This window comes from Lynx canadensis, chromosome C2, assembly GCF_007474595.2.
Source record: "Lynx canadensis isolate LIC74 chromosome C2, mLynCan4.pri.v2, whole genome shotgun sequence".
In the NCBI taxonomy this organism is placed as follows: Eukaryota; Metazoa; Chordata; class Mammalia; order Carnivora; family Felidae; genus Lynx; species Lynx canadensis.
The window spans coordinates 98,875,349-98,901,926 of NC_044311.2; the positions used below are offsets into that span (position 1 = coordinate 98,875,349).

Below are 26,578 nucleotides of genomic sequence, written 5' to 3' on the forward strand. Positions count from 1 at the left end.
GGCCTACCGGGCAAGCCCCACAAGTAGTGTCGTAAGGGATGGGAGGAGAAAGATGACGCCAGAAGCCACAGCCCAGTAGGAAAATGGAGGTCGTGAAGTAGAGGGGGAAGGGTGCACGGAGAACAGCAGTGCGGCTGCGCGCGAGGCGGCCGGCGCGCCGGCGCGCAGAGGGGGCGGGGTGAAAGGTCACAGCGCGGCGGCGGGTCTGGCTGGCGGCGGCCGCGGGCGGGAGTCGATTGCCCGGTGTGCACGTGTGGAGAAGCGGCGGCACAGCGCGGCGGCGGGAGACACTCCCGCCCCCTTCGGAGACGCAGGGCTGCGCTCGACTCCCGCGGCCTCCGTCATTCGCTCAGCTCCCTGCCCTAGGTGGGGAGGCCGGCTTGTGGGGGTTGAGTGGCCCGAACTGAGGGCGCAGAGAGCTCAGGGCGGCGACGACAACGGCGTTGATATCCGCGGTAACAACGGCCTCAGCAGGCGGGGAAGATGAAAGGGTGAGAAGGGCAGCCGGGCAGGGCCCGGCCAGCGGGGAGAGAGGGGCTGCGAAGGAGGGGAGAGACTCCGGGCGAAGACCCGGCGGAGGGAGATTTCTGGGATTCTCTCTGCTCAACGGAGGAGGCGGATGCTCGGCGCGGGCTCTTGGCGGGCTGAAGGGCCAGCAGGGGCAAAACGCGGGGAACGCAGGATTTCGGCCCGGAGGACGAGTGTGGGTTGAGCGGAGACTAGCAGCCGAGGGGGGCAACAGGGGAAAGCTCTTGTGAGGCTCCTTGGGCCTCCTACCTGGGAGCGGACGACTGAGCCACCCCCGGCCCGCCACTCCAAGTGGAGTGATCTGGTTGTCCTCTTTAGACCCAGGCTCAACGCTAGCAACTGCGTTTGACACCTTTCAGTCTTATTTACACTTGAGAGCTGGACAGAACCTTCTGGAGGGAGAAGGAATTGGAATAAAGAGCATGGGATGAGTATTAAGAGCTAGTGACTCAACTGGATTTGGGTTGGGTCAGAGCGAGTGGAGGAGGGGGAGAGAGCGTGAGCTCTGTAGTGTTGGGGTGCCAAAATGTTTAAGGAAGTATTGCCGATCAGTAGGTGGAGCTATTGCTCCAGTAGTTTTACTATTGCCCCGGTGCTGTGAGGGGGTTCTTGGTTACTCCTCAGAAGCTTTTTTCAGGTGATTAGAAAAATTAATACTCTTTCATAGTTTTCCTCTTGGATCAAATTAGGGTTTATATTGGTTCAACTCTTCCCATTTGGATGATGTCACCTTACTATTAAATTACATACTGTTAAAATATTAATTACGTAACAGTGTTTGAGAATATTTCCTAAATCAAAGCCGTTTTGAAGCCTTCCTTTTATCAGTTTTAAAAGCTTTCTGAGATTTTTTCTATTGTAGCTAGTCAAAGAATTGTAACTATGTTCGAGCTTCCAAACTGTTCAGCCTTTTGAGTATGAAATAAAAGTCAACTTTCGAAATAATCTCATGCTGCCTAAAACAAGGCTCTGAATATTATCTTGGTATGTATATGTGTGTGGGGTCGAAGAGGTCCAAGAAAGTTTAATTTGGCCTTAGGTCTGTAATATGATTCCCTGCTCTGATTTGCTTTAAATATTGGAAATCCATTCTAATGCTTAATTGTATGGTTTGCACTAAAATTTAGGAATAATGAAATTTTTGTAGTACCTGCACTATTTCACGTCAAATTCTAAAGAGTTCCAATCAGGATATTAATTGAGGTATGGGAAGTATTTGTAGTATTTGAATCATGAACTAGGAAGTTTGGCTATTTTATATATGATCCAATATAATTTAGTGAGATTTTTCTTTTTTTTCCCTTTAGTATGGACGCTGTTTCTTACTCATTTTTGTATTCTCATCAGCGAGCAATACTTCTCTTGTTCTGTTAAGAGTACTAAAAATGAGGCTGAATAGTTCCCACGGTTGAGACTCTGCATGGATTTATAAAGGAAGGCCTCCAAGAAATTATTCTGGGTGTTTAGAGCCAAAATCCTTGGTCTAACTCTGTCTTGCTAGGGTGTAATGTTCTTTCTGATACCTAACTTGGCAATAGAAATGGGGTCAAACAATGATATTATTCACAATCTTCCTTCAGTTAATACACTCATGAGGCAATTAGCTCTTTATTTAAAATGGTGTTTTATATGTGTAACAACATGATGGTAACAAATCCCGAGAAACGAGTAACTGGCCAAATTTAGAGGATGAAGAGTCCTTAAGTCTAGTTCCTATCACTTAAGATTGGGAGCTTAAAGTTGCGTTCCTCGTAATGGTAAATTTTTAAGATGATTTCACTATTCCTGTGAATAGTCCCTTTAACTTCCCAAATGAACTAACTCCCAGGTAAGATGGGACTTTAAAATGTTTTTCACTTCTAAGTCTTGATTTAAGGCACTGAACAAATGAAGATAATAGGTATTATTTGAAAGATTCTAAGATCCTTGAGTTCAAAGACTTGTATCATTATACACAAGGTGGTTAGCGTTATAGTCCTGACTCTTGAAGAACTTCTAATTCTAACTCAATCTACTATTTAAATGTTTTATATTGTTGCCTATATTCACTATCATTTTCAAACTTTTTAAAGTTACTATTTGATTTTTCTTCATATTTTTACTTAGTTTTTATTGGTAGTAGCAGGAAGACATTCCATTGTGTTGGCATGCATTTGCCTTTCCTCCGTAGGAAAGTAGATAAATTTCCAGTTTTTCATTATTGCATGTATTTATTTGCATGGTCTAGAAATTTGAGGTATATTACAAGATACTGTTTCCTTTTTATCTATTATTCCTCTCTATGGAAGGTGATATTTAAGCAAGAAGTCACAGCCATGACAGAGATGGCAATATAATTAGTATAATAGAAAGTAAAACTGAATTCATTTACCTTTCAATTGTAGCAAAGGGGTATAAATTCTAATAAAAATGTCTTTAACAAGATGTGAATACATGCAAAGATGGGAAACTAGAGGACAATAATATAAGTATAGTATACAGAACAGTGTAGTTTACTAATTAAAATATTAAAATCAAAGATTCTGCAGTCAAAGGAATCTATGTTGAAAAACTCAGAATAATCTATCTTTGATAGCACAAGGGAGTTTTCTCAAGTGCTAGAAATATTCTCTATCTTTACCTTGGATATTGATTGCATGGATGTATATGTATGTTTGAAAAATCATTGGACTGTGAACAAGATTTGTGCCCTTTACCATACAAATTCTGTACTTCAATAAAACAGGTTTTTTAAGGTTGTATTGCTGTTTTTGTTGGGGGACAGGCAGTGAGTCTGAAGGAGAATTCAGGAACCTTTGTAAACCTCCAATTTGTACTCCAAGCTTCTATGAAGCCAATAATTTGTGGGATGTGGATGGAAATACTGGATTTTAAAATATTTTGTAATGTTCCTTGCTGTATTGAGATGAATTCACATAAAATATAACCTACCTGTACCATGATTTGTTTTAGAAAATCAATAAAATGACCTAACCAATATAAGGGAGAAATAAAGGGAAAATAAACTATAAGATTTCTTTTTTCAATAGGTAAATGACCAGGTACAACTACATCATAAGTCATAAGATTAGATGTTTGCATCTGTTTGTAAATAGCATCATTATATAATTTAGAAAGTAGATCTGTTACCAATACAGATGTGTGCACTGGTGACTAATGCAGTGTTGACATCAGTGTTGTGATTTTTTCCCCCGAAATCATGGACAGTTGTTGGTAAAATTCTGAACACACGAAGAATAATTAAGAATTTCTGGGTTGAAAAAGATTTCTAAAGGTTATCCATATAAAGCATTATCTTTCAAAGATAGTGCTTTTGCTGGACCAAACTAACATCTGTATTAACTTTCACTTTGCTTACGTTTTCCATTTTGGCCTGTGGAAATCTTTTGACTTCTGATTTTCTCTTCTAGGTATTAGCTATGGTTTCCAGCTTTGTGCCATCTAAAAAGATAAAACTTCTCAATTCTTTATTTAAATACTTTTTTTTTTTTAAGCACAGCCTACAGAAACCATTAAATACCAGTTGCAACTGATAGAAACTTCCTTTTCATCATAGAAATGAAAATTGTGTGTATTACAGTTTAATAACTACAAAATTATGTAATTGTCCTATCATGAACACTGCTTTCTCTTGATCTGATCTCTTCCATCAGTTTCTATATGCATTCACTGCCTAACTTATTGGGAAAATGTTAGTCCTGTCTAATACAGTAGTGACTAGCTACATTTGGCTGTTGAGCAGTTGATATGTGGCGTGTGTTACTGAGAAACTAAATTTTAAATTTTAATTACAATTTTAAATTTAAAAACTGATACTCAAAGTTGTTGGACAATTTTTTGGTATGTTTGGAACAATGTGGATATGTGAATCTACTATAAATTTTGTGAAATGTAAATATAAATAAAATATTTGAGAGGAAAATTAGCATCTGAATTGAGATGTGCAGTGTAATACACACTGGATTTTTAAAAGACTTGGTATAAAAAAAGATTTTTTAAAAAAGGGAAATTAATAATTTCTATTTTGATTACACGTTTAATTGATTTCATCTGTTCTTTTTGCCTTGTTAATATAGGTACTAGAAATTTTTAAATTACATTTGTGACTCTAATTGTATTTATTTTGGACAGTGCTGGACTAGACTCTGAAAATAAAAATTGTGTAAAACATGATCTTTTTCCTTAGGATACAATTTTCAGATGGAGTTTCTAAATAGTAAATGTGCAGTTTGTGGACCAACAGATAGTGTATGACTGGTTATGCCTCTGATGAAGGATTCTGAGGTCACTCTTGGTTTTAGATTAAAATATTGTAATCCACTTACTTTGTCTGCTATGGATGGAGAAGGGATAAATTGGAAGTATGCATTTGCCTTTCCTGAGCTAGGGTGATCTGTAATTCTGCCTCTATCATGGCTGAAGCTGTTAGTAGAAGACCCTTGTTTTTGAAGTCCAGAGGCTTTTCTCAGTCCTCGATAGTATGGCAGTAAATGCTTGTGTATAAAACTACTTGATACACATTCTTATTTCTTTTGGATAATTCCCTAGAAGTGAATTTTTTGGATCAGAAGGTGCTGGCATTTTAAAATCTCTTGATATTTGTTGCCAATTGACCTCTAGAAAGATAGTGGCAGTTCATACTGCCAATGGTGTGTGAGTGCCTTTTTCTTCTCCAAGGGCTAATGGGGAAGGGGAGGGGCACTTGCAGAAAATAAGGAAATGGAGGAAGATGTTTCATCCATCAGTGGTGTAAATTACCTTCTTCTGGGATGAGTAGCATACATTGAGCGTTTGTAAAATGATAGAAATAATTTCTTTACAGGTTGGATTTGGGGACATATTCACATAATAGTCCTAACTCTTAATTTTGCTTTGCTGATTAGATGATAAATGGTATTTCTCTCCCCACCTTTTTTGTTACTGTTAATTTGGTTACTTAGATTGGATATTTCCCACTTTTACTGGCAATTTTTTTGGCAATCTGAAAATTCATCAAAGCTATCAGCAGAATTTTTTTGGCAATCTGAAAATTCATCAAAGCTATCAGCAGATTAAATACTGATAAAATATTATCAACAGACTAGAAAGATACTATAGTATCTTTAGTTTACTAATGAAAAAACCATTACAGAGGTGAATCAAGAAGGCAAGGAAGCTCAGTGAGTTCTGGAATTTTTGAGTAGCTTTATATGGCCAAAAACTGGTGGGAGAGAGGGAGGGTGAGGCCAGTGGCCATACGTAGGTGATGAGGGCTTTATTTGCAGTGCTATTCGAATTTCATTTGGCAGATTATATGCAGCTCTTAAAAGATCTTAAGCATTAGAAATAAAGTGATCATATTTGTATTTCTGAGTGTGTTGTGATAGCTTTGTCTCCGTTCTAGTCTTATTTCCCTTAAGTAAGCCATTAGAATTTGTGTTGAAATGATGCTCTGAAGCATACTGCTTAGAGAAGGGGTATAGGTAAAAATAGGTTATGAAGATATTTGGGGAGCAGAATTAACAGGGATTAAAATGGGATGTAAGAGTACATCTAAAACTAAGTTTTTTATATTGGATGGGTGATGGGACTATTCCTAAAAATAGAGAATAGAGATACGTGTTCCAATTTCCTATAGAGGATGATGAGTTCAGTTTTCAATGCGTTGAATTTGAGATTCCTGTAGAGATAACTAGTAAGCAGTTGGGAATATGTGTTTGGATTCAGAGATTTGGAAGTAAAAACATTTAGGAGGTAGTAAGGGAAAAGCCATAGCTGGGAAGGAGTTCTCTTAATTGAATGTATGGATGGATGATCACAGAACATTTTTTCAAAGGATAATTTGGTTATTTTCAGGTTATTTAAGTTATTTCATTTCAGGTTATTTAAGTAGGTTATATCTGATGTGTGTTTAACACTTCTAGTATCCCAGCAAATAATTGCTGAGATTTTTGCACACTTGATTCTTGCACTCATACAGCTTGCAGAGCTAATCCACTCACCACCACTTTTTTGATACTTGTAAAACCTCTAGAATAGTAAGTCTCAAGGAGGGTCACACCTTCCCCCCTGCGTATCTGGTAATGTCTGGAGACATTTTGGGTTGTCATAATGGGGTGGAACGGTTAGTGGGTAGAGGCTAGAGATGATGCTGAATATTGTACAGTGCTCCACCACAGAGCCCCTCACAACCAAGAATTATCCAGCCCAGAGAGAATATCAGTAGTACTAAGATTGAGAAACTGCTCTAAAATCTAGATGAGAGAAAGCCCATCAGTTAAATTAAAGGCCTAGAGATTCTTGGACTTACTGGGAGTAATTCATCAATTCCTTGAAATATTTGAGGTCCTACCCTAAGTCCTATAGTTCAGTAGAAGAGGTAAGGTATAAAAATAAATGCTTAGAATGGTACAGAGGTACTGTGCCTAGGAAGGGTACAAACAGTATAATATAGATGAGGTGGAAATCTCAGCGGGATGACAGGTTAAGACTTCTTGAACAATTAGTATTTAAGCTGTGCTTTGATAAATGCTCAGTGGACTTGTAAGTTAAAGGAATTTATCTTTTATGTAATTTATTTGAGTGTAGAACCAGATTAATGCTAGCTAAGGCAATTACCTACTCTAAGCCCAAGTTTTATGCAAATCCCTTTTATCATTAGTATACCTTAGATAAGTGTTTCAGGTTTGGTATTTCTCTCAACCTTGAGGAGTAGAAAGGACTCCTTTGAGGGGAGTCATGGGTGGCTGATCTTGCACTATAATGGTAATGTGTAGACATAGGCCTGGTTCTGGCTTTGTTGATAATTGGCTGTATAATTTACAGGTACATCTGTCTCTGGGCTTCAGTCCCATCATCTGTGAAATGAAGGGGAATGGACCCAGTGGCTTCCAAGTTCCCTTCCAGATCAAACACTCTGCACAAGAAATGACCAAGCAGTTAAAATTTTGTGCTGACGTGTACTCAGTACTCATTTAAAATATAAATGGTTAGGCTTTAAGCTTTATACAGTTCTTCATTTTCTCTTCAATGTAACTTAAAAAGTCAGACTTTATAGAGAAAGGCCTACTTTTGTGTAGTCATATCTCCATCTTGTGGCCCTTCAGAATATTGCCACTAAATTTTGTTTTTATAATTATGGGCATAATTGACATTACTTTTAATAGCTTAAAAACATTTGAGTGCTTATTATCTGATGTTGCTGTGCCAAATACTTAATATGCATTATCTCATTGTGACACAGTGTTTGTTTTAAGCCACAGGTAAAGTTTTGCTGCTACCACAGGGGCACCTAGTTAAGCATTTGAATTTCCATTCAGGTCATGATCTCCTGGTTCGTGAGTTCAAACCTCATATCAGGCTCTACACTGACAGTGCAGAGCCTGCTTCGGATTCACTATCTCCCTCTCTCTGACTCTCTCCTGCTTGTGTGTGTGCGCGCTCTCTCTCTCTCTCAAAATAAATGAAAAAAAAAAAGGTTTTCTGCTACCATATTTTAAGTGCAAAGATGATATGAGATTTGACAGAGTAACAGATTCATCTTCTGGTGCTGATACAAATAACTAACAAGCTGTATAAAGTAGGAGGCCAGTAGCTGTGTTCCAAATCTAAGGACTTGATATACAAGGGCACTTTTGCTATATCATTCACCATCCTCCTCCCTCTTTTAGATCTTATTCTAAAATCTTTGGTATGAAGAAACATTGGGGTTTGTTATGGATTTGAAAAACAAAAAAATAACGTGTCACATGAATTTACTTGAGCCAAAAGAATAATTCAGTTTGTTTAATCACTACTGTATTCAGTTTTTTACAGTTAGGGTTGTAAACTAGTGCCAACAGGAACCCAGGAACAGGCAGATAAGGTAAATGAGTAAAAAAAAAAAAAAAAAAAAAAAAAAGGCCAGAAATGTAGGCTTTATGTAAAAGCTTCTGATTTAAATATTAGCAACCAACTTTAAAAACAAACTGTTGAGTCTACTAGATGTAGCAGATTTGACTTTTAGTCCAGGAATTTGAGGCTTATCTACAGAATAGAGGTCCTAAACTGATAAATTAAGATAGTTTGTGTTGTTAAATTACATTGAAATCTTACCCGAAGTAAGTAAACAGTGTAGTGATTAAAAACCATTTTTCAAGAGTCAGGCTGATTTGAATTTGAGACTAGCTCTCAATACTAGCTATAGTGTAATACACTGTTAACTTACATAAGGAAAATGACTCCATATTTTATGTGAAATCCACTTCTCTGTGACCATCGTTAGCCTTTTTCCCTCACTGAAATACTTGGATATGGAAATTTACACATATGCAGTGCCGTGGGAAGTTTATTAACTTAGGTGGGTATTAAATTTGTGTGGTTGATATAAGAAGCTTTAATCATTAAAGATTCCACGGTGGGATGTGGAAATCTGAGTTTTTAACTGGCAAGGTGATTCTGGTGTATAGCCAGGTTTGGAATCCGTTCTTGGCTTTTGTGACACTACTTCTCCAGACCTTATCCCTCCTCTCTTGAAAATTGTTTCTCAGACTTCTTCATGGGCTCTTGTTCGTTTACCCCTAAAGTTCAAGTATTTTTTTTAGTAGTTGTGGTTTTAAATGTTCTAATTCACTATGATACTTTTTTTGAGGAAGGGAGAGAAAGTGTGCATGAGCAGGAGAGGTGTAGAGAGAGGGAGAGAGAGAATCCGAAGCAGGTTCCTTGCTGTTACTGCAGAGCCCATACAGGGCTCTGTCTCATGAACCATGAGATCATGGCCTGAGCCAAAATTGAGAGGCAGATGCTTAACCGAGTGAGCCACCTAGGTGCCCCTCACTATGATATTCTTGGTAATGTGATATGTTCACATAATTAGAGGATGTATATTATGCAGTATTTTTATTCCAGGAAATAACTCTCAAAGTGATGTGTTACAAAAGGGGATTTTTCCTTATGAGTTAAATTAATGGAAAAACTCTGGATGCATTCCCTCTAGTATCTGTTTTTATCTACCTAATATCAACATTGCTTCTAATCACATTAGGTAGCATTTAAACTACATTATATAGGGGCGCCTGGGTAGCTCAGTTGGTTAAGCGCTGGACTTCGGCTCAGGTCATGATCTCACGGTTCATGAGTTAGAGCCCCGCATTGTACTCTGTGCTGCTCAGATGGAGCCTGGAGCCTGCTTCAGATTTTGTGTCTCCCTCTCTCTGCCCCTCCCCCCCCAAATAAATATTAAAAAAAATTTTTTAACTACATTTTGTAAATAATTTTTCAAATGATACATCTTACCAAAACAATGTTTGATAGTAGTTTTAATGGGGAAAAAAATAATGTCAGAACATGTAGGCCATTTACACCAAAAGTAAAGACTGTATAACAGAGTATCCTGAGACTTACGAATTTATAAGAGGAAGCCTATATCAGAATGGAAGGCTCATTTTCATCCAGCTCTCATTCAGCTTTTCTGCAAACTGGAGGCTTGGTACAGCTGGCAGTTGAGGGGTTGTGGTTGTTAAAGGTTTGAAATTCTTGCCTTTTACTGTTTTTCAAATAGTAGAGAATAAAGCATCAGATGCTTTCTGCTATGAGTTTTAGTATCAAAATTAGTGTTTGTTCTTTCTTGGACAGAGTTGGCTACAAAACAACATAAATGCAAAATATTACAGCTTGTAGTTCCTTATATAATTAACGTATGTTTTATTTTTTGTTACGGAAATTTTCAAACATCTTCAAAAGTAAATAGTGCATTGAGCCCTCAATGCATTCAATTCCAATGAATAATATTAATTCTCATGTTCATTCATCTTTTATTAGTAGTTTCCCTTTTTTGCTGGAGTACTTCAAAGGAAATTCTTGACATACTATCCCATTTTATCTGTAAATACTACTGTATGAATCTTTATCATGGAAGGACTTTTTAGAAAAAGTAATTCTAATACTGTTACATCTAATATCATCTTAAGATCTGACACCCAATCTGTATTTGCTTTTTCTCATTTGTCTTGTAAATGTCTTTTTCAAATCAAAATCCAAAAAGGTCCACACGTTTTCATTGGCTGAAATATCTCATAATCTTTTTTTTTTAATTTTTAGTGTTTATTTTTGAGAGAGAGAGAGAGAGAGAGAGAGAGAGAATGTGAGTGGGGGAGGTACAGAGAGACGCGGCAACAAAGAATCCAAAGCAGACTCCAGGCTCTGAGCTGTCAGCACAGAGCCTGATGTAGGGCTCGAATTCAAGGACCACAAGATCATGACCTGAGCCAAAGTCAGATGCTTAACTGATTGAGCCACCCAGGCATCCCTTTATCATCTCTTAATCTGACAGTTCCTTCTTCTTTTTTAAAAAACAAAGTTACTTTAGAATAGTTTTTAGCTTTACATTTATGAAGATGATACTGAGAATTTCCAGTTCCCCCTATAAGTAACAGTTTACACTAGTATGGTACACTGTTAGAATGAAAAGGCAAGCCAAAAATTGGGCAAAAATAGTTGTAAATTATATATCTGATAAAGGGCTTGTCCCCAAAATATATAAATATAAATATATATATATATATATATGATATAAAGAACTCTTACAACTCAATAAGTAATCTAGTATAAAAATGGGAATTCTTTTATTAATTAATGTTAAAATTGTAGGTTTATTCTTAGGCCTAGACCGGGGACAAAATACTTAAATAGACATTTCACCAAAGAAGATGTACAAATGGCTAATAACCATAAAGAAGGATGTTCTACAGTATTAGTCATTAGAGAAATGCAAATCCAATGAGATTATCACTTCACACTAGTAAAATGGCTATAAAGAGACAATAAAAAGTGTTGGTGAGGATGTGGAGAAACTGTTATTGGTAGGAATGCAAATGGTGCAGCCACTTCAGAAAACAGTTTAGCAGTGTTTTCCATTACTACCATAACAAATTACTACAAACTTATTGGCTTAAAAATGCAAATCTGGGAGTGCCTTGGTGACTCAGTCGGTTGAGCATCCGACTTTAGCTTAGGTCATGATTTCGTGGCTTGTGAGTTCGAGCCCCGTGTCAGGCTCTGTGCTGGCAGCTCAGAGCCTGGAGCCTGCGTCAGATTCTGTGTCTCCCTCTCTCTGTCTGCCCCTCTCCCACTTTCTCTCTGTCTGAAAAATAAAAATTAAAAAAAAACCCCACAAATCTGTTACCTTGTTCTTGAGGTGAAAAGTCTGAAATGGGTTTTACTGAGCTAAAGTTAAGGTATTAGTATGAATGGTGATTTTAAATAGTACCCCTGCCCCCATTCATGTTTATTTGGAACCTTGGCACATGACCTTATTTAGAAATAGGGTTTTTGCAGATGTAATTAAGATGGTCATACTTGATTAGGGTAGGCCCTAAATCTGATGGCCATTGTCCTTAAAGGAAGAGGAGGCGGGGCACACACGCACAGAGCACCATGTGAAGATGGAGAAACGCATTAGTTGTTACTGCTACAAGCCAGGAAACATCTGAGGCCACCAGGAGCTGGCAGAGGCAAGGAATTCTATCCAGTCCAAATCCAGAGAGCATGGCCCTGCTGGCTTGATTTTGGATTTCCAGATTCTGTAACTTCCATAGAATAAATTTCTGTTTTAAGCTATCGAGTGGTAATTTGTCAAGGCGGCTTTAGGAAATTAATACAACATTGTGTTTCTTACAGAAGTTCTAGAGGAGAATCCATTTTCTTGCCTTTTCAGCTTCTGTAGGCCACCTGCATTCCTTGTTTTGTGGCCCTTCATCTTCAAAGCCAGCAGTGTAGCATCTTGAAATCTCTTGCTTTTGCTTCTGTTGTCTTATACTTTTAAGGACCTCTGTGATTACATTTTGGGCCCACCCAGGTAGTCCTGGTTAATCTTCCCATCTCAAGGTATTAGTCACATCTGCAAAGTGTGTTTTCCATGTAAAATAACATAGTCAAGATTGCTAAGATTGGAACATGGACATACTTTGGAGGTTGTTATTCTACCTACCAAAGGCGGTTTCTTTAAAAAGTTAAGCATATTTGCTATACAACCCAGCAATCTCATTTCTAGGTATCTCCAGAGAGAAAGTAAATTTGTGTCCACACACAGACTTGTATGCAATATTCATAACAGCGTAATTTATAATGGCCCATGAAGTAAATATTATTAAAATGGCCATCAAGTGGTGAATGCATAAGCAAAATGTGGTATATTCATACAATGGACTATTGTTCAACTGCTGACACATTACATCATGGATGAACCTCAGAAACACACTACATGAAAGAAGTGCAGTGCAAAAGATCATGTTTATTGTATGATTCCATTTATATGAAATGTCCAGGAAAAACAAATCCACAGAAAAAAAGTAGATTTAGTGACTGACTTTGAGTAGGAAAGGACATTTGCTTCAGATTTGCGCAAGGGATTTGGGGGGGTGTGATGTGAATGTTCTAAAGCTGAATTGAGGTTATGGTTGCACATGTCTGTAAATAGTCCAAAAATCATTGAATTGTGCGCTTAAAACACGAATTTCAGGGGTGTCTGGGTGGCTCAGTTGGTTAAATATCTAACTCTTGGTTTTGGCTCAGGTCATGATCTCAGGGTTTGTGAGTTTGAACCCTGCGCTGGGCTCCACACTGACAGCATGGCACCTGCTTGGGATTCTCTTTCTCCCTCTCTCTCTCTGCCCCTCCCCTGATTCACCGTGCTTGCTCGCGCTCTCTCTCTCTCTCTCTCTCTCTCTCTCTCTCTCTCAGTAAGATTTAAGGGAAAAAAAAAAAAACATGAATTTTATGGTTTATAAATTATACCTCAAGGCTATTTAAGAGAAAAATAGGGGCACCTGGGTGGCTCAGTCAGTTAATTAGTGTCCAACTTGGGCCTGGGTCGTGATCTTGCGGTTCGTGAGTTTGATCCCTGCATTGTGCTCTGTGCTGACAGCATAAAGCCTGGAGCCTGCTTCAGATTCTGTGTCTCCCTCTCTCTCTGCCCATCCCCCTCTGTCTCTCTCTCAAAAATAAATAAAACATTAAAAAAAGTAAGATGTAAAAGGTAGGAAGGGGCTTCAGGTTATTTGCAGTATACTAGCTTACAAAGGACATGTGTCCATAATACACTTGAAATCTACTTTTTTTTAATGGGCAAAAGATTTGAACAGCTCCTTTACCGAAGAAGTTCTGCCAATGGCAAAGAAATACATGAAATAATGCTCTACATCATTTGTTACTTAGAGACATGCAAATTAAAACCACAAAGAAATGTCACTACACACCCATTAGAGTAGTGTAAATTTTTAAAGGTTGACAGTGCCAAATTCTAGATGCAGAACAACTGGGACTCTGATACATTTATAATCCAGTGTTACCTCTCTTTGGTATTTATTCAGAAGCAATTAAAAATTTATGTTCACACAAGAACCATAGAGAAATGTGTATAACAACTTTATTCATAATCACCAATAACTCTAAACCTAAATGCCTTTCAACACAAGGATAAACCATAGTATATCCATACCGTGGAATATTATTTAGCAATAACAAGGAATGAACTGTTGATAAAACAGTGTGGTAAATGTCAAAAGCATTATGTTGAATGAATGAAATCAAGCAAATGGCTATGTATTATGTAATTCCATTTAAGTGACATTCTTGAAAAGGCAAAGATATGGGGAACAGAAAACATTAATGGTTGCCTAGGACTGGTGGTAAAATTGAACTACAGAGGGTCATGAGAGATTTTGGGGGTGATGTATCTATATCTTGAAAACTGTCATTATACATGTTGTAAAAAGTAGAACTATACAGGAAAAAAGTGGATTTAATTTTATGTAAACTTTAAGACATGTTATTAAGTTTATTTGGGGGGGCGTGGTTAAGCAGAGAGAGGGAAAGAGAATCCCAAGCAGGCTGTGCACCGAGCCCAACACATGGCTCATCTGACAAAAGGTCATGACCTGAGCCAAAATCAAGAGTCAGACAGACACTTAACTGACTGAGCCACCCAGGGGCCCATAATACTTTTTAAAAGCTGAGAAGGAAAGTTGATCCCTCCCAAAAGGCTTGAAAAATAAAGAACAACTAAGAGTTGTTACATACAGAAAATTTGCAAGCTGGTGGATTGGAATAGACTACATCAATAATTATATTAAGTCTGGACAGACCAAATACTTCAGTTGTCAAGTGCTTGCTTCGGCAGCACATATACTAAAATTGGAACGATACAGTGAGGATTAGCATGACTCAATGTGATGACATTTTCCCTTTTTTTCTTTCATGCTATTTTAATAAGTAAAAAGTAATACATGTACATTGCATAATATTTGAAGAATTATGTAAAAAAATATACTCCAGTTGTCAAATTAGAGGAATGAAACTCTATAGTATATGCTGTTCACAAAAGAAACTTTAAATATAAGGATAAAGAGAGGTTGAGAGTAAAAGATGGTAAAGATACATGATGCAGCATTGATTAGAAGAAAGCAGTATGTCTGTATTGATGAACAGGGTAGACTTTAAGACAGGGAATATTACAGCAGTTCATCAACTCATAACAGTCCCAAATTTATGCCCTTAGTAATATAACTTGAAAATACATGAAGCAAACATTGACAGAACTGAAGAGTAAGAAGGAACACTTTGAAATTTTGTTCAAGGCTAAACATAATCCTGATTGATAAGAAAGCCTATCAGGAATATAAAGAAATAAAAACAGGTTTGTCAGAATAAGCTTTCTTGGGGGTATCATTTAAATAAAGATTTAAAGGAGGTAAGAGAGTAGTAACCTGCAGCTAAGGATAAAGAGGCTATCGACATAGAAAGCTGCAGGTGACACAGATTTTGGGAAGATCAGAGATCTCGTTTTGGATAGGTTTAATTTGAGGTGTCTACTACAGATGCTTTGGAGTTCAGGAGTGACCTTTAAGCCAGAGAGAGATTTGGAAGATGGCAGCATTAAAGCCATAAGATTATGATATTGTCAACCTAGAGAATAAGTGTAGATAGAGAAGACCAGCAAGTACCATCTTGATGTGCAAGCTCCTCATAAAATTGATTCTCCTTCCTCTCCAATCCCAGCTTCCACATTTACACAAAGCACACTTTTTTTTTTTTAACTTTATTTATTTATTTTGAGAGAGAGAGCGAGCGTGAGTGTAAGAGGGGCAGAGAGAGAGGGAGAGGGAATCCCAAGCAGGCTCCATGCTATCAGGGCAGAGCCTGGCACAGGGCTCAGTCTCACAAACCTGGAGATCATAACCTGAGCTGAAATCAAAAGTCAGACTTAACTGACTGACCCACCCAGGCGTTCCCCCCCCCCCGTTTTTTTTGTAATTTTATGGTTTTCTTAACACAAATGTGACATGCACATAAGCTATCTATTCATTTTCGTTGCTGCACAGCTTGGCTTTGGGATTGGTGGCTCTGATGGCCAGCTGGCTACTCTTTCCCCAATGGCTTTGTGGCTCTTGGGGGAGACATTGTAAGCAGTCTCTGCACAATTAAGATTTGTTGCCCATCAACAAGATTTGTTGCCCTTCAAGCTCCTTGACATTGTGACCTAGGAGCTTCCAGAAGCTACTAGGCAGCATGTGCTCTGTTTTCTTACTGCTCCCATAAGCAACGTTGGTCAGCAGCGTCTGGCCCTTGCACCCTATTGTCAGTGCTTCTGAGTTTCTGCCAGTTGCGCTTAATTTTGACACATCAGCTGACTGGCGCTGGATGAACTTCTTGGTCCACTTTTTAAGCGTCTTGGGCTTCACCAGAGGTCTACGGGTGGCCATGATGCCAAGTAGGAGATGGCTGCCACCTCTGCAGGCAATGCATTGGTGAGGAAGACTGTCACAGAGTACACACAGTAAGCTTTGTTTTACCAAATCAGACTGCCTGTAGTTTGGAGAATACATCGTTGCTATTTTGTTCATGTTCTATGCTCTCCTTAGAATTCATTTCTTACCCTCCTACAGAACAAACTCTTAAGTCACCCTTCACATCTGTTTCCAGGATCACTTTTATTCTAGTATTACTTTTGTACTGTGTGCAAGTGCTATTACTAAGGTATTGTGTTTCATATATATATACATAATTATGTATATATGTGTAATGTGTGTATATATGTAATGTGTGTTAATATATGCGTGATCAATATATACATATACCTGTATTTCCTACTAGGTATAAACTCCTTTGCATTCCAGGTTTTAGCACATAGGTGTTCAAATATTTATTGAAATAGACCCGGTTTATGCTTTGAATAGGCAACTATTATGTTCATTAAAACTTTAGAAAATTTCAAATTCACAGAATTCATGAAACCTCTGTTTAATTTTCTAATAGAGACTTTGGAATTCCTTTTGACTTACTTTAGAAGTTCTTTTCACTTCTAAATCTTATTGTGTGCAGTCATGTTCTCATTTTCTTAACATTTCTGCATAGCACTCTATGCTTTTGATACACGTTCTTTGCTAAATTATAAATTGCTATTACTCTTGATATATTTAGAATATCCACATCTTAAAATAATTCAGAGCTGAGTGGTCAAGATTACAGAAATATTACATTTCAATCAGACATATCATGTTCATGAAAGTTAAACTGTATTTGAAGGTGAATTTTGCTGACAAAGTTATATTTAATAGATGCTTAAACAGCCACCAAACGATATTCATAGTATACCAATTCTGTTTTGAAGTGTGTACACACACACACACACACACACACACACACACACACAGAGAGAAAAATATAGGGAGACTATATACATCAAACTTATTTCTCGTAGTCTTACAGGATTTTCACTTCCTGAGTAATTACTATGGTGATGGACATTTTTTTTTTTTAATCAAGACATGCTATTTATTTATTTACTTGATTAGACAGGGAAAGATTAAGCTGGTGTTCCCTAATGATTTAATACAGTGTTCTGTATTTAAGCTTTTTCTGCCTACTCTGCTGGAAACTTTTTTAGTAGTTAACTTTTATTTGGTTTAATTCTAGCACATTGTACCATAACCACCTTTTCCTTTTGTATGAAGTCAAGAAATACCTGATTGTTATTTTAAAAATTATAAAGATGCTTGAAGTGTGGTGATTACCTAGAAATCATTCTTTTTTTTTTCTTTTAAGTGTTTATTATATGCGTATGTATGTATTTATTTTAATCTCTGCACACAATGTGGGGCTCAAATTCACAACTCCAAGATCAAGAGTTGCATACTCTTCCAACTGAGCCAGCCAGGCGCCCCACCTAGAAATCATTCTTAAACTTTGAAAAACACATGTTCTTTCACTATAATTTAGGAGGTTGGCTTCCTAGGTTATGTTTTTCTTTATTGTTTACTATTAGACTTCATAATGTAGTTTTTCAGTGATTGTTTTAAAATACGGAGACTGACTCTTTGATTGCAATGGATAAAATACGGAGACTGACTCTTTGATTGCGATACTCAATTTGGTGTGTTATACTCAGTGAAAGAGTAGCATTCTGCTAAGTGAAATAAGCCAGCCAGACAACGGTATTGCTTACATGTGAAATCTAACAACAAAAAAATCAAACTCATAGAAACAAAGTAGATAAGGGGTTGCCAGGGTGGGGGGAATAGGAAGAGGTTGGTAGAAAGGTATAGACTTGCAGCTATAAGATGAATAAAGTCTGAGGATCTAATGTATAACAGGGTGACTATAGTTGATAACACTGTGGGTATAATTGAAACTTGCTAAGAGAGTAGAACTTAAATGTTCTTACCAAAAAAAAAAAAAAAAAAAAAAAAGTGATAGTTGTATTAATTATGGGAGGAATCCTTTTTCTAAAAAAAAAGAATAGTGTAGGTAAGATGTGATCCCTGTATTTTAATGTTCTGTACTTTACAGCATAACACTATCTACCAGTAAAAAACCTGAGTGGTAGATGGTGGTAAGTGAGCCTAAATAGGTTTTAATTAGAAGAGGACTTAGGGTGAAATGTTATTTCCTTCAGCCTTAAAGAAGACAAAGCCAGGGTGTGCTTTTATGAAGAGGGGAGTTGTTCTTAGGGAGATAAAACCTAGTTAAAGAACACCTGAATCTCACAGAGGGAAGTCATTTTAGTTGTAAAATACTTAGGCCATTTACCCATATTTAATTATATGTCTAAAATTGGAAAAGAGTGTAACAGAGAAATCTCTATTTTTTACTGTGGTGTTGGCCTCTTAATTTTGTGTGGCCACTAAGAAACTGTGTGCTCAGATCTTAAGAAAATATCAAGATATGCAAGAGTGGTTGCACAGTAAGTAATAAAAATGAAATAATTGAGACAGGAAGGCTAAAGTTCCAAATGAGCATAATGGTCTGTAATAAAGTTTTTGTGTTATTAAGAACTATAATTTATTCATACTTTCTGATAATCTGAATTGTAACATTTCAGAGAATAGTGTTTTTAAAATTATACACAATTAAAAAAATTTTTTTAAAGATTGTATGTTTAAGTATAATCTTTATACCCAACATGGGTCTTGAACTTAACAACCCCAAGATCAAGAGTTGAATGCTCTACCCAGTGAGCCACCCAGGCGCCTCTCACAATTCTGACTACACATTTTTTGTATATGCTTTAAAGCTTTTTCTGTATATTAACAAAAGCTATTTTATTATATGTTATATATATTTAGATTGTGCCCCCCCCCCCCCCCCCCAAAATAGTATATCAATGTTTTTGTGGTAATAAGATAAACATATCATGCATGCTTTATTTAATCAGTTCCCTGCTGAGGACACTTAGTTTTGGTTTTTTTTTTTTTTTTAGTCATTTTAGAAGTGTGAAGATTAACATTCTCATTTAGTCATTTCTCCCAACAGTTTTCAAAACCTATGTACATATGATGCAAATGATCAATTAGGGTGTATTGTCTGTACTTCCCTGCTATTGACTAATGCCATTGTGATCTGGAATTAGCACCCAGTGCATAGGGCCCACATTATCTAGCTGCTTGGTTGACATCAGATTGTTTTATTTTTCAACTCATTTTTATTTCAGTTTGATCTTCTTTTCTTTAAAGGATTTTATCATCTACTGTTGTGGTTTTTAAGAAGGCCAATAATGCATGTAAGCATCTCCACTAATGACACTGCTAGTGGTAATAGGAAGAAATATATGCGTAGATGCTGTTCAGGTTTGTCTTGTCACATTTGATCAACCTTTAGCTTATGGTGGAGAAATGGACTTGAGCTATTAAAAAAATCCTTTTGTTGACAGAATTATAGGCAAAACAACTTTTTTACTATGAGCCTGAATCATTTTAGATTTAATTCCTTTTCCCACAGAACCAATTGTTTTGATTACATAATGGTTTTTCAGAAATGCTACCGTTGCATTCTTGATAAGTAGTTTTCAAATAGATCCCCCCCCCCCATTCCTTTGTTCCACTGCCATAGATTCTACCTCTGAATCTGTGGGGTGTGAGGTCTAGGAATCTGGATTTTGAATACCACCCCATGTAACTGATGTAGTGGTTCCTAGTTCAATGTATATAATTTTTGTCCATTTGGATTATTTTTCAGAATAAATTTCTAGGATAGACTTGGACAAAGAAGATGTGCCTTTCAGGTTTTTGATACATAGTACTAGATTGTGTTCCAGAGATACTGTATCTATTTACATTTTCACCAGCAGACTATAAGAATCCCATTTGCCACCCCCTTGTCAATATTTGGTATCATCAGTCCTTTGGATCAGTAATAGTTGTCTAAAAACTGTAAACTACAAGGAAGATTTTGGCATTTGTGTAGATTATTAATCTGGCCTTCTGAGTAATTATTGTTTATCATATTTGTCTCTAAATATATAATCATATGAGTGCTACAAATTGAATCTGCATAGAATGGCTGGCAGAATCTTATAAATGGTAATCTTTGTAGGAATATAAAGTCAGTATGAAAGGTTGGATTTATCAATTATGTAAAAAAGACTTGGTACTAGTATGTTTATCTTAACAAATGAAGCTAATTATATTTTATTGAGTACATTTTGGTTTGTTCCAGTAGCCGGATCGAGCTGGGAGATGTGACACCACACAATATCAAACAGTTGAAGAGATTAAACCAGGTCATCTTTCCAGTCAGCTACAATGACAAGTTCTACAAGGATGTGCTGGAGGTTGGCGAGCTAGCAAAACTTGGTATAATAGTTTTTTCTTTTCTCACTTCATTTGTTTTGTTGGTGTTCTTGACCCTTAGTTTTTAATATTTGAGCAGAGTTAACTAATTTAATCTCTTTATTTTACAAGTGAGGAAATGGGGATGATCCAGGTTTTGAGAAGGATCTCAGAGAAATCAAGACAAAATATTTGAATTTTAAAAGAAAATGCTAAATACCTTCTCTCTTATTTAGTATGTGCCTGTATGTTTCACATATATGTCTACTCTAGATGCTTAAATCCGTAAAAAGATGTAGAAAATTTTTGAGGCTTTTGCTATTCAGAGTAGTTGATAAAATTTAATGCTATGATAGCAGTAATTTAGCCCTTATAGAAGGGGAGGAAGATTCAATAAAATGTGTTATTCTGTCTTTTGAACTTAATATTTTTATATTTTCCATGGCAGCATATTTCAATGATATTGCAGTAGGTGCAGTGTGCTGTAGGGTGGATCATTCACAGAATCAGAAGAGACTTTACATCATGACACTAGGATGTCTGGCACCATACCGAAGGCTAGGAATAGGTAAAATTATTTGTTTTTTTGTGTGTGTATGTAAAGAAGCATAAATACATCATTACTGTTTCTGACCCAATGAGTGAAACCATTTCTTTTGAGAGTATTGGGAAAGAGTTACTGAATTATATAAGGTGGAAAATAACTTTATTTATTAACCTAATTCACCTGGAAGCCCTATATAGATTTGTCATCAATGTCCCTTTTGCTTTTTCTGTTTTCCTTTTCTCTGGAAGGACTTGTATGTAAAGGTTGCTTTTCTACTAGCAGTTTTTAACATATGTAGATAGTAGGGAGAGAACAAATTTTTCAAAAATCAGGTGGTCTAGTGTTTACCTCAAATTCTTTTAGGATTCAATAAACATTAAGATGGCATTTAGATGTGTAATATAAACATTATTTTTCTAAGATTACTTACTTGTTTGTCTTGTTAACAGGAACGAAAATGTTAAATCATGTCTTAAACATCTGTGAAAAAGATGGCACTTTTGACAACATCTATCTGTAAGTTAAATGATATTTAATGTTCTTATGTAAAGAATTTAATAAATTGGCAATAGAAATCTTTACTGGAAACTTTAAAATCTGGTTCCTTATTTCATTGCCTTTTGGAAAAAGCATGGAAGTGGTGATTATGAAGTTTTTGTTTTGTTTCAATAATAGATCAGGAACCTAAGATAAAACTTTCTCATTTTGCTTTATTGTGTTGGGGTGGGAGCTTCTGAAGTCACAGGGATGAAACCAAGATTAAAACTAAAGTCTTCAGAACTGAAGAATTAGTATCATTAATACTATTCTTGTGCCATCTGTTTGCTTTCTGGGTTTTGTTTAAGGTTCTCAGTGACATGCTTATTAGTAGTAGAGTTTAATAATCAAAATCAAAGAGTATTTATCTGATAATACCAATGTTAAGATTATTCTCATTTTAACTTTGGCACTGGGAGAGATTAAATTATGTCATGCTGTTCTGAGGAGTAATTGACAAAGCTCAAATTTATTTTTAAAATATAGCATTTTTTTTTATTAGAGGCTATATTTAGGCATTTGAGACAATATATCATTTTTCTGTCATGTTTTTTCTGCATGTGTTAATATGGTCATTGGATCATCCCTGTGGTTATTTACCCATTTATAATTCCAGGAATCCTTTCTCTCCTTGCAATGAGAAACGTTATGCTAGCTAGGATACTTTACCCTTTCTCGATTGTAAGAGTAAACCCTATTTCTGAGTCTCCTAAATTCAGCCAGCTGTCTTGAAGATGTAACAGGTTAAAGGTGTAAATTTGTCATCCAAGTTTTTCTGAAATGAATACTCAGTCTTTGTTGATAACTAGTAATTGTGAAGAGAATCTAACAAATGTCTGCAGTATTCCAGCTCCAACCAATATGAAGCTATTTGCAGAATACGCAAAAGCTGATGAATTCTTAATTTTTTTTTTTTTTTTTTTTTTTTTTTTTTTTTTTCTGATACCCTCTTATATCTTAGGCATGTCCAGATCAGCAATGAATCTGCAATTGACTTCTACAGGAAGTTTGGCTTTGAGATTATTGAGACAAAGAAGAACTACTATAAGAGGATAGAGCCCGCAGATGCTCATGTGCTGCAGAAAAACCTCAAAGTCCCTTCTGGCCAGAATGCAGATGTGCAAAAGACAGACAACTGAACAAATTAGAAATGAACTTTCTTGCACTTGCTTGTCGCCAAATAAAAGAGAGGCCCATTGATTTTTTTTACCCCATCTTTCTTTTCCCCCTCCTACCTTGTTCTTGTTTGTCCTCCTTTCTTTCTTTTTCTTTCCTCTAAAAGGTTTAATACTTCCAAGGACTTTCAAAATTAATCATGTTTGGATTGTTTTAGTTTTCTTATTTTTGTGAGGTGGTTTGATTGTAGGAAGGAGGAGGTATAGATCTGTTTGGTTTCATAGTTAAGATATATATGGTCCCAAAAATTTGGGTGTCAGTGTCAATTTTTTTTTTTTTATGTCCTGCTTTCACATTGAAGGGCAGAGCCTACGAAATGTTGTATATATCAAAAGACAAAAAGAAACAGCAGCAATATCTTGTTCTCTAATTCAAAGACAAGTTTAGTGTGTTTGTGGTACTTTGGGTTTTCAAGACTGTGGGATGCTAATCCCTAGACATTGCCTTCACTCCACCTTTTGTCCTTCTGAGTGTTATCTCAGGAGTTGGACCATTGTTATCCTTGTAAGAAATACTAAGCTTATTTTGTTTTTTAAGCAGTTATTTCTTTCTTCCTTGCTGAGGGTGGGTGGGACAGTTTGGGTAGGTAGTGTTTTACTTTGGTCTCCGTATTTGAGTTACATGAGTGGGCTGGTTGTTGGCAGGTTTATTTTTCCTGCTGTTGATTGTTATTAGTGGCATTAACTTTTAGAGTGTGGGCTGGTGAGATTAATTTTTTTTAATATCCCAGCTAGAGATATGGCCTTTAACTGACCTAAAGAGGTTTGTTGTGATTTACTTTTTTTTCCTGTCCTTTTTCTTCAGTACACCCACAATAGTTAGTCTAACCTTAAAAATGGGAGTTGATGTCCTTATAGGTCAATACCCCTAAATAAATCTGAAGCAGGTATCGTCTCTTGGACATATTAAAAAACACCTAAAAGGAAGCTTAGATGGATTTGTGGCACGATAAATGCATTTAATGTCAGCTAATGCGGACTTAAAAGTATGGCCACTGAGCATTTGATTATATAGGAGAGAGTATCTAGACAGTATTTTTGAGAATAACATAGCTGTGCTATTGCTTATCTGTTGGAGAACATCCCAGATTTGCTTATTTTCTGTGCCTATGATAATGAGTTTAAGGATTTGGGGGAGGGGGAATTGTTAAATAAATTGCTTCTATTCTTGGAAAAGTAGAAGTTTAGAAGTGTTAATAACACAGATTTCACTGTGACCTCCTCTACTGACGTGACTGGTTTATGCCAGATCATTTTCTGGCACATAGGGAGTGGCTTGGATGGGTTGATAACTTTTGTAAGATAGGAGACATCTGAAGTTTTCATGTTTTCCTCCATTGTCCCATATCCAATATTTAAAATTCTCTAGATTGCCAATACTGGTGGCCCATGAAATGTTCTCATTAGACTTTAAAACAGTGCACAGGGCTTGAATTTTCTTGTCATTTGTCTTTAAAAGAAAGTTTGATTCGTAATATTTATCCTCATGTAAATTCTGATAATATAAGTCTCATCTCTCCAAATATATTAAATGACAAAATTATTTTACACAGTGTTTATGCACAGTTTGTAATCTTTTAAGTTCTTATTTGAGAATGTGAAAGTACAAAGTATAGTAGACTTCAATGGTCTTAATTGAGTGCCAAGAGTAATATAGAAAAGGAAGATAGCTGAATGAGTTTATTCTAATCTTAAGATAGTAAAAATGTAGAAAGACCATGCTGGTTTCTTGGGTATCAATTTCTTAAGCAGTCCAAATACAAGTTTAGAAAAAAAGAGCATTAAGCACCTTTACCTTCATGGATAAGCTTCAGCTTGCTCTTGCCAACAGAAGAGTGCTTGAGTTACAGAAGGCATACTTAGTTTGAAGAATTCAGCCTTTTTGTAAACTTCCAGATATCAAAATAGATTTTGATATATAAATGAGTTTTCTGAGATGACACTGCCTCTATTTCTATAACCATTTCACCTGGACTATCTAATCAGTCCAATGAATGTATCCCTAAATGTGGTTGTTGAAAACTGAATAGCTGCCTCATGACAATTAAGTACATGTTATTTAAGGAGGGAAAAAAAATTACATTTTGAATTGAGTATGTAGGCTTCTTATCATTATACTTTCTTTTTCCACACTAGATAGTGACTTTAAATTGTAAATGTTTGAAAAGGGTTAATTGTCCTACATCAAACTTGTATTAAGTAATTCCATCCATTTAAGGAAGAGGAGGATGTAGAAGCCGTAGGAGCTGGGCACTAGTTCATACGCCTGTGAGTCAGTAAAGACTCAAATAACGTCCCATGTTGAGTTGGTTATTTTGGAACGTAAAAATTGTTGAGGTAAAACAGTCCTATTAACTGGAAGATCAGAGAATATATCCATATTTTTTTGGACAGATAGTTTTTACTGTGGGGCAAATAGGTAAAAATTATCCTGTTTTGTTATTGCATTTGGGTTCTAAAGAAAAGAATCTGCAGAGAAATCTATGCAATATATAATTTGTCCAGATTAGTTTTAATTTGGGGAAAGAAGTTCTAAAATATCCCCAAAGCAATTTATTCATCAATTGAAAGTCCTCCAAAAATAGAACTATTGGGAAACTGGTTTGTGGGTGGAAAAGAAAAGCTCCCTCAGTTTTTTGGAGGGAATAACTTTAAAAATACTTAAATGGCTAAGTTTACTTGGTGCAGTTAAAAATTAAACTTGTTGATTTTAACATTGCTGTTACATCTGAAATAAACTTATGTGATGTTCTGGTAGTAATCTGTGATGTCTGATAAATGTCAAAGAAAACCCTGCACTGTGTTGAATACTGAGATCAGCAGTTTTACTAGTCATTGTTTACTTTTGGCCATACTCTTTTATTTACTTTCACATATCTTTAAGATCTAACTTAAAACATTAAAATAGGCCAAGGGCAATCAAGGCCTCCTAATTCAGACCTTTTGGAACTTGCTAGAAATACTGCTGACTTTCTGCAGTTCCGTCTCGAGAGAAAAAGTAAGATCCAAGGAGAGGTCTTGCTTAAGTTGTGAAGTTTTGAATGTAGTTGTTGAAAACAACTGACACTTTTAAGCTATGGTCTAATCAGTAGTGTGCATTGACTACGGGTAATGTATATTTAAAATTTTTTTTGTTATGAAGGAGTTTAGTCATTGAGTTTTGGGAATTACTTAAATTTTTTCTGAATACCAAAAACAAATTTAAAATGTTGTCGTTTAACTATATTCATTGTCTTAGAAGTTGTAATTAGAATTTTGCTTATTCAGGAAACAGGGGTGATCTTTGCCCCATATGTCACAGTTATCGTTGTATAGCCCATCATCCCAAAATTTAGCAGCCTAATCACTAATGTGTATAGTCACCCACAGTTTTCTAAGTCAGTAATCCAAGAGCATCCCAGCTGGGTGGTTCTGGCTTGCGGTATCATCAGGTTGCAGTGAAACTCAGCCAGGGTCGCATCATTGAAGGCTTGACTAAGGCTGGAGAAGCAGCCTCTAAGATGACTCGCTCCACTGAGTCACTGAAGGGACTCAGTTTTTCACTGTATGGGTGTCTCCATAAGACTGCCTGGGTGACAAGCGGTGCCTGCCTTCCTCTAGAGCAAATGATTCAAGAAAGTAAGTAGACACCATACTCTTGTATGACCTGTCTTCAGAAGCAACATACCATTTACTTCTGCCACATTCTGTTGGTCACACAGACCAACCATTGTACCATCCTGCTACGGTAT

At 36.5% G+C, this 26,578-nt stretch overlaps 1 protein-coding gene and 1 pseudogene across 2 annotated transcripts; both read left to right on the top strand.

Moving 5' to 3' along the window:
* Nucleotides 1-181: 181 nt before the first annotated feature.
* On the top strand, nt 182-25,604 carry NAA50 (N-alpha-acetyltransferase 50, NatE catalytic subunit). Of its 2 annotated transcripts, none has more exons than XM_030329876.1 (5): nt 182-491; nt 20,479-20,612; nt 21,037-21,156; nt 21,585-21,651; nt 22,634-25,604. In XM_030329876.1, the coding sequence occupies exons 1-5, from the start codon at nt 484-486 to the stop codon at nt 22,809-22,811; spliced, it is 507 nt and encodes a 168-aa protein (XP_030185736.1). In that variant the 5' UTR covers nt 182-483; the 3' UTR covers nt 22,812-25,604. The 2 variants fall into 2 exon arrangements, with proteins under 2 accessions (XP_030185736.1, XP_030185735.1); XM_030329875.1 differs by having other exon boundaries at nt 183-491; nt 20,476-20,612.
* LOC115524346 lies at nt 14,647-14,734 on the top strand (annotated as a pseudogene).
* Nucleotides 25,605-26,578: the final 974 nt, after the last annotated feature.

Coding starts and splice junctions, on each gene's coding strand:
- NAA50 (XM_030329875.1), top strand. Junction 21,157..21,584: donor ATACCGAAGGCTAGGAATAG/GTAAAATTATTT, acceptor TCTTGTTAACAG/GAACGAAAATGTTAAATCAT. Junction 21,652..22,633: donor ACTTTTGACAACATCTATCT/GTAAGTTAAATG, acceptor CTTATATCTTAG/GCATGTCCAGATCAGCAATG.